This window comes from Camelina sativa, chromosome 11 (assembly GCF_000633955.1).
Source record: "Camelina sativa cultivar DH55 chromosome 11, Cs, whole genome shotgun sequence".
Classification (NCBI taxonomy): Eukaryota; Viridiplantae; Streptophyta; class Magnoliopsida; order Brassicales; family Brassicaceae; genus Camelina; species Camelina sativa.
In genome coordinates, this window is record NC_025695.1 from 44,794,561 (window position 1) to 44,802,548 (window position 7,988).

Genomic DNA, 7,988 nt, shown 5'->3' on the forward strand with positions numbered 1-7,988 from the left:
AACTTTGGGAAATCTCACGTGGAAAAAAACCAAAATATTCTTCTGCAACGTCATCATATCCCGCCGGGTCAACCAGATCCAATTCAGACATCAACTGCAAGATTCTTGGTGACTATATGTCGCTCATGGCATAAATACATATAGAATTTTACGGGACACCCTTCTTTTTAGCCTTTGCGATCTAAATTGAGTGATAGAACTTTTTTTTCTTTTTTTTTTGTGCAAAGAGTGATAGAACTATATATCAAAAACTTGTCTTTTGTCCAAAACAAGGCCACTCATTTGTAAATATAGCCTCGGCGAGTGAGTTAGCACTAAAAATCAACAAGTTGATCTTTGAAATGTCTTCATATTAGACAAAAGTGCCTAGCAATCCCCAACTGCTGCCATTTCTCATGGAACATATGTTTCTATAAAAGAAGTTTGAGAGAATAAATATAGTAACTCCAAGAACTGTAAAGGGAAGTGTGTTTGCCTAAATGAATGCATACACAATACAATATGAAAACATATGACTGGTTTGTTTGCGTTTAACAGAGTCAAACAAAAAAGAAAGGAAGAGACTTCTGGTGAAGAAGTAAATCAAGATGAATGACACTCACCTGAAATCATCATAGCACCAATTTTGCAATGCATTTTGCAGTTAATTTATCAGCTTCCTTCAATAAAACAAAAACAAAAAATTTCACATTGAGAAAAACATAACATAAAAAAAGAAAGGATAAACCGGAAGTGCATAAATAATAGATCCCAAAAGAAACAGAACAAGTAGGGAGAGAAAAAGGGGTAATTTTGCTCAAGGTCAAAGTGAACAAAAAACCTACCTCTTTTTTTTTGTTTCTCCAATATGATGATTCATAGAACATTTTTCCCCCCACATCAACGCAACATTTTACTAAAATTCCCCCCTCAACACACACAAAACTCTTAGAACACATAACAGCTGATTCATTGATCTCTCTTTCTCTCAATATGGACGAGACCGGTTTCCCCCATGGTGGTTTCTTTCTGGCCCTGACCCATAGTTATCTCTTCTTCTGTCTCCCCCACCACCACCATAGCCACCCCCTCCTCCTCTACCACCGCCTCTGCGCAGTTCCCAAAAGTTTTGCAAGGACCACAATATTATATCAGACACAGACCATTGAAAATGAAGTGACCAAACACAACAAGGGCGAGTCTTATAATGCATGGATAACCTACAGTTAAAGATGCAACTTATATGGGGAAATACTAGAAGCTAGCATGAGCAAAAAATCCTTCTTCATAATTAAAAGCATCCACAGCGAAATGTTATAAGATATGTTTGACTACATATAGATATAATGACTATGGCATGAACATAGATATAAGGCATTGTTTGATGATATAACGAACTCCTAACCCTTTCTGCCAGACCCAGATGAGTGTACAAAGCAAATCCCCATTAGTAACCAAGTCTTTAGAGACAAGGAACACAAACTTTTAGAATAGCAAAAGCTCATATTCCCAACCAAAATTATACAGCTAAGAACCTTAAACAACTACAGCACACAAATCAATACGATGGAGTAGCGGTGACAGCTAAATGGCAACAAAAAAAATGTTAAGTGCTGATAGAAGATCAGGACAGCTACCTCTGGTCAAAGGTAGGAGGACGGGGCGCAGACTTCTCTGCCATCGTTACACTAATCTTGCTCCCTCTCATTTCGTAATCTACAAAAAAATTCCACCACCATTCACCAAACAGAACTTTTAAACAATTTAAAAGCTAGACAGCAGTTCTATAACACATACTGTTGAAAAAGCCGCCAGCGGAGTGTGCAGCACTAGGATCTTCATAAGCCAGACAGGCGTCACCTTTAAAGTTACCCTTCTCATCAGTGTAAATCTTGATATTATAGGGCCACTGATCTTTATAACCCCGCTTCTGCTTAATTCTTCCAACCTATAATAAATCCAACATAAAAGTACGCACCCAATCAGTACACCAACAAACATGTACACAAACAAGAATTCATGGCAAGGAAAAAGCTTATTCCAAGATGATAAAACACAACAGAAGTAAAAGACCAGTGTAATTACTTGGCCAATGCCACCAAAGAGATCCTTGAGTTCATCAGTTGTCACACCCGGAGGTAAATTAGAGATGTATATTCTAGCATTATCACAAGTATCATCACAATCCGCATCGCACTGCTTGACTTGGGTGCGATTTTCAGAAGGTGCTTCTACATAACTAGATTCCTGCCGTCGAGGAGCACTACCACCATCATAGCCACCTCCCCGACCACCAGGGCTCGGTGCATCACTGTTATAACCCCCTCTTGGACCACCATAAGAAGGGGGGCCACCAGAATAGCTTGAAGGCGGGGGAACTGCTTCCATTCCATACCCCGAGGGTGGAGGATAACTTCCAGAACCATCATAGGATGGAATAGCTGCAAGAGGAGGAGGAGCCTGACCATACGAACCATTATCCCTCTGTTGACTAACACTACCATAGCTACCACCACTCCTACTTCCACCATCATATCTACTACTCTCATAGCTCCTACCACTATCGTTTCTACCTCCACGGCCACCGCCACGATCACTAGCACCTCCACCTCGGCTATATCCACCACTTCCACGATCACCAGCACCAGAACCAGTACCAGAAGGAGCAGGTGCACCACACTTGTTACATTCAACTCTCCTTGCAAAGTTCACGTTCCCACAACTAGACAAACAGTGTTGAGGGTAAACAACTTCAAAACATACTTCCAGAAAAATAATTCAACAGCTAATCCAATTCCACTACATAGAAATAAAGAATGATGGATCCCGAATATTAATGCAATCATTACCTAGGGTTAGGGCAACGCCAATCTCCATCTCTGCCGCCACCATCCCTGCCACCACCACCTCTTCCGCCGCCGACTCCTCCTTGATATCCACCACCGCCACCACCTGAATTAAATCGAATCACCCAACAGATTGTGAGAAAATAAAGAGTTAACAAAAGCAAATACGTTAAGAATGAAGAAAACTAAAGAAATCGTAAGGGTATATCAATCAGATCTGGAACAATCTCAAACACAAACCTCGATTTCCTCTACCGCCGCCGCCACCGTAACCACCGCGTCCGCCGCCACCGTAACCACCTCCGCCAGAGGAACTGCGTGCTCCGTATCCAGCATCACCGCCTCCATAACCTCCGCCTCCGCCGTATCCATCACCACCGTACGACGGGATAGGCGCACCTCCGCCGCCGTCTTGATTGTACATCCCAGCCATGACCTAGGGTTTGCGATAGACGAGACCAGAGAACTCTTTTAACGAATTGAGAGAGAGGCTTTTAAGATGTTAATATAAAATTTCGCGTCCTTGTATTTATATTTCTCTCATAAATAAATAAATAGTGTGGACCAACATTATTCTTTCCTTTTTATTACACATTTATTTATCTTTAATCTTAAATTCTTTTACATCTTATCTTTACCGACCGGCTCCCAGAAAATAACTGGACTTGTTTTTTTTATTAAGACGACGTCGTTCTTAAGGCCCATACTCATCCAATCGTAAAGGCCCAGCCCAATAACAGATTTAAATTTGGCTATTTAGGAGAAATTAGAGGCAAAGGGGAGGAGAGACAGAATCCAAAATTTGTGTAACTACAAGTTTAAAAGGAGGGTACAGAGAGCAGGAATAATAAAAGGAGAAGCCAACTCTGAAAGAAATCAGGAATTTGGGAAGATGAATGAGAAGTGTCTAGTTGAACTGAGAACCTGCAATTATCCTCAGAAGGATCAACGGTAGTGATCAAACCAAGTCCACCAAAGTCGCAGCTTTCTGCACTGTGATCATTTTGCTGATACAAGCTATTGAACGCGTATGACACGTTCCCTGGCCATCCGATGCCTGAACACGTCCCGCCAGGAAGTATCGATGTGCAGTCCGCGACAGCACACGCTTCCAATGCTCTTGCTGACACGTTTGACAAATCCTTGTTATTGTTCACCACGCACCACTTAGGAGGAAGGTACTGAACGTTCTGCGCGTTTACCAGTTTCTTTGAGTTATGGTTGAAACTGAAACCGTATTTGGCTTGACCGTCGAACGTTAATACTCCCCAATGCCTCTCAAAGTTCCCTGAAGATATGTTTCTGTGATCTTCGTCCAAGAGGCTTTCAATGTAGGTTTCAATCGGAGGACGCATCAGAGAACCTGTCTTTTTCTCCAAGTGAGCCATCAGTCCTTTCAAGAAGACCTCAGCAGTAGGTGATGTGGCATTGGCTGCTCCATCTGTAGGCCAACCAATCTTTGACACGACGATATCCACATCTGAGAACCCAATTGAGGCCAATGCAGAGGCAAGTGTGTCGTAGCTCAGATCATAGCTGTTTCTGTAACTTTTACGTCTGTCTTTGTGAGCCTGTGCTGTTTCTTTGAAGAGGCTAAAGTCAAGGGAGATGTTCTTGTTCTGGTGAAAGCTTAGAAAAGGAGAGATTGTGACAAAGAAGGGAGAGTGATGCTTTGTGAGAAAGGAGAGTAGTTCGATCATTGTCTTGTTGAGGTCAGCCCTGAAGTGTCCTAAAGACGGTCGACCAGATTCAGAAAGAAAAGAGTCAAAGCTGGAAGGTACTACGACCTTCACTTCACTTCCCAAGCTCGCCTTAGCTAAAGCATTTTGGATGTTCATAGCTGCTCCAATCACAAAAGGCCTATACTGATTGCCATAGCTCTGGTGAAATGGCTCATCTCCAACTGCTACGTACCTGCAAACCAATCCAAGTGAGCAACCCTCCATAATTGTTGATCTCAAAACCATCCTAAGATAACTCCACACTAAAAATAAATTACTAAAGTGTGACTTAAAATAATACAATTGTGTGTTTCTGAATGTGAGTTTCTAAACATTAGATAGATAAAACCGTTCCTCTGTTTGTGTACACTATCGTGGCAACGGACACAAATGTGAATTGTACAAACTTTGACACAGAAACACACAAAAACAGAAGAAACGAAGCAAAATAGGAAACTGGTCTATATAGGAAATATCCAAATTGAGAACCCGAAATCTAGATAAAGATCTCAACTTGGAAACAAAAGAATCAAAAACCAAATGGTAGCTATAATTGGAAAAAAGGAAGAAGAGAAGGAAAAAGAAGATACTCGATTCGAACTCTGTTTCCACCATTGAAGTAACGAGTGACATTGTCATGGACCCAGCTTTCTGCTACCTTTCTGGATGCATTCAAGCTTTTGATCATATAATTAGGGATTCCGACAGTGACACCAATATTAGAACCAGAGAGAGCTCGGAGAACTTTTGGGTCGGCATCGAACAGCTTCACCTTGGCAATGCCGTTGGATTTCAATAGCTCTACAACCTTCGAAGGCGGAAGTGGGTGCGACGCTTCCGTCCCCCAGTTTACGCCGACGGCTCCTGCGGTGGTTACAGTCAGGCTCAATTCCGCCGTGACGGCGAGGATGAGGAGAAACAGCCCCATCAACTCCAGTGAATCTCCTCGTTCCACGATAAATGTCGGACAGAGTAGTTCAATGTTAGCAAAAAAAATAATGGAACTACGTGTCGTTTCACAATTCAGCAAGCCAACTTAACCCTGTTATTAATTTAGTAAAACGGCATGATGTTTAAACGTTGGGCTATACTTGGGCTTTTACATTAGCTAGTCCATCAAGCATAAACGAATCATCTCAGTGTAATTCCGTTGTGTCCACGTGTCGTTACACTCGATTCTCAGACAACCAGAGTTATCGAAGTGTGTCTGAAACAGAGAGAGAGAGCTCTTTTATCAATTCATCAATGTCGATAGAACGAGAAGTAGTCTGTGTCACCGGAGCCAGTGGCTGCATCGGCTCGTGGCTGGTCCATCTACTCCTCCACCGCGGCTACTCCGTCCACGCCACCGTGAAAAACCTCCGTAATCTTCACAAATTCCTCTCTTCGATTTTGTTACAATATCTCCTACTACTAATTGCCTTAACATTTGTTGAAAATTCGTGTTGCAGAGGATGAGAAAGAGACGAAACATCTAGAAGCTCTCGAAGGTGCAGCCACACGCCTCCATCTATTCGAGATGGATCTCCTGCAATCCGACACCGTTTCCGCCGCCATCAACGGATGCTCCGGTGTATTTCACCTCGCATCGCCCTGTATCGTAGACGAAGTTCAAGATCCCCAGGTTCTTCTTATACATGATCCACTCCCAAAAACCTTTAGCTTCAAAAGGACCGATCAATAGTGAATTTGATCACTTCATTCATATGTGTTTAACAGAAGCAACTACTTGACCCGGCGGTTAAAGGAACCATAAATGTACTGACGGCAGCTAAAGAAGCAGGTGTTAAGAGGGTTGTTGTGACTTCTTCTATATCAGCGATAACGCCAAGTCCCAACTGGCCTGCTGATAAGATCAAGAATGAGGAGTGTTGGGCTGACCAAGACTACTGCAAACAAAATGAAGTATATGGTTTTTTAGTTTTAAGATCTATAGCAAAACTAATCTTCTTGATTTGTCTTATAGATGATGTGTTATTCTTGTGTTGGTTGGTAGTTATGGTATCCACTGTCGAAGACGCTTGCTGAGAAGGCATCTTGGGAGTTTGCAGAGCAGAAAGGATTGGACGTGGTTGTGGTGAATCCAGGCACTGTCATGGGCCCTGTCATTCCCCCATCTATCAACGCTAGCATGCTCATGCTTCTACGCCTTCTTGAAGGTAATTTGCTTCTCTGTGAATACTCTGACTTCCATGGAACATCTTAGGATTTGAATGGACATGTTATGCTCAGGGTGCACAGAGACATACGAGAACTTCTTCATGGGATCTGTTCATTTCAAGGACGTGGCCTTAGCACATATTCTTGTATATGAGAACCCATCTGCGAAAGGAAGGCACTTGTGCGTTGAGGCCATATCTCACTACGGTGATTTTGTAGCCAAAGTTGCTGAGCTCTATCCCAATTACAATGTTCCCAAGTGAGTCTCTCAAACTATCTTTCAAATACATGTGTGTGTATATAGATTTCAGTAAGCTTCATTGGTAATTCTCTTAGGTTACCGAGAGAGACTCAACCTGGTTTACTCCGAGCCAAGAATGCATCAAAGAAGCTGATGGAATTGGGGTTAGAGTTCAGTTCCATGGAGGAGATCATCAAGGAAGGTGTGGAGAGTCTTAAAAGCAAAGGATTTATCTCTGCTTGATTTAGTAAAATGAGCAAAATCTGAAGGCAGCAGAATCATTTAATACGATATTCTCACTTTTGTAATAAATAAGCTGGCCTGTGTTATGGATTAGATCATCTCTCCGAGATTCTTAAAGCATGAGATGAGAATGTTTTCGTCTCTGCGTTTTATTAAGTGCTACTTTTGTGTTATATACGTTTGTAAAAAGACTAATATCGTATGAAAATATTATAGTTGTTAAATTATTTAGACTTTAGATAAAACTATATATATTTTTGCCTAATTGAGAACTACTGTATGTAACTTTTATTTGACACCCATTCAACAACATCCTAGATTCGTAGTGTATTAGCTAGAAGAATGGGTTGTTGAATGGGTGTCAAATAAAAGTTACATACAGTAGTTCTCAATTAGGCAAAAATATATATAGTTTTATCTAAAGTCTAAATAATTTAACAACTATAATATTTTCATACGATATTAGTCTTTTTACAAACGTATATAACACAAAAGTAGCACTTAATAAAACGCAGAGACGAAAACATTCTCATCTCATGCTTTAAGAATCTCGGAGAGATGATCTAATCCATAACACAGGCCAGCTTATTTATTACAAAAGTGAGAATATCGTATTAAATGATTCTGCTGCCTTCAGATTTTGCTCATTTTACTAAATCAAGCAGAGATAAATCCTTTGCTTTTAAGACTCTCCACACCTTCCTTGATGATCTCCTCCATGGAACTGAACTCTAACCCCAATTCCATCAGCTTCTTTGATGCATTCTTGGCTCGGAGTAAACCAGGTTGAGTCTCTCT

At 41.4% G+C, this 7,988-nt stretch overlaps 3 protein-coding genes across 5 annotated transcripts; 1 reads left to right on the forward strand and 2 right to left on the reverse strand.

Moving 5' to 3' along the window:
• LOC104726419 (transcription initiation factor TFIID subunit 15b-like) lies at positions 222–3,333 on the reverse strand. Of its 3 annotated transcripts, XR_758033.1 has the most exons (8): positions 3,066–3,333; positions 2,829–2,931; positions 2,065–2,701; positions 1,777–1,927; positions 1,617–1,695; positions 825–1,088; positions 603–659; positions 222–410 (listed from the first exon to the last, which is right to left on the reverse strand). XR_758033.1 is itself a non-coding variant. In XM_010445282.2 (6 exons), exons 1-6 carry the CDS (start codon positions 3,256–3,258, stop codon positions 968–970), a joined length of 1,284 nt encoding a protein of 427 aa, XP_010443584.1. In that variant the 5' UTR covers positions 3,259–3,333; the 3' UTR covers positions 717–967. The 3 variants fall into 3 exon arrangements, 1 of the variants encoding a protein (XP_010443584.1); XR_758032.2 differs by lacking the exon at positions 222–410 and having other exon boundaries at positions 437–659; XM_010445282.2 differs by lacking the exons at positions 222–410; positions 603–659 and having other exon boundaries at positions 717–1,088.
• On the reverse strand, positions 3,560–5,498 carry LOC104726420 (glucan endo-1,3-beta-glucosidase 9-like). The gene is made up of 2 exons (XM_010445283.2): positions 5,137–5,498; positions 3,560–4,739 (listed from the first exon to the last, which is right to left on the reverse strand). Exons 1-2 carry the CDS (start codon positions 5,472–5,474, stop codon positions 3,644–3,646), a joined length of 1,434 nt encoding a protein of 477 aa, XP_010443585.1. The 5' UTR covers positions 5,475–5,498; the 3' UTR covers positions 3,560–3,643.
• Positions 5,739–7,417, forward strand: LOC104726421 (cinnamoyl-CoA reductase 1-like). Its single transcript, XM_010445284.2, has 6 exons — positions 5,739–5,909; positions 5,998–6,170; positions 6,266–6,451; positions 6,543–6,705; positions 6,779–6,965; positions 7,043–7,417. The coding sequence occupies exons 1-6, from the start codon at positions 5,792–5,794 to the stop codon at positions 7,188–7,190; spliced, it is 975 nt and encodes a 324-aa protein (XP_010443586.1). The 5' UTR covers positions 5,739–5,791; the 3' UTR covers positions 7,191–7,417.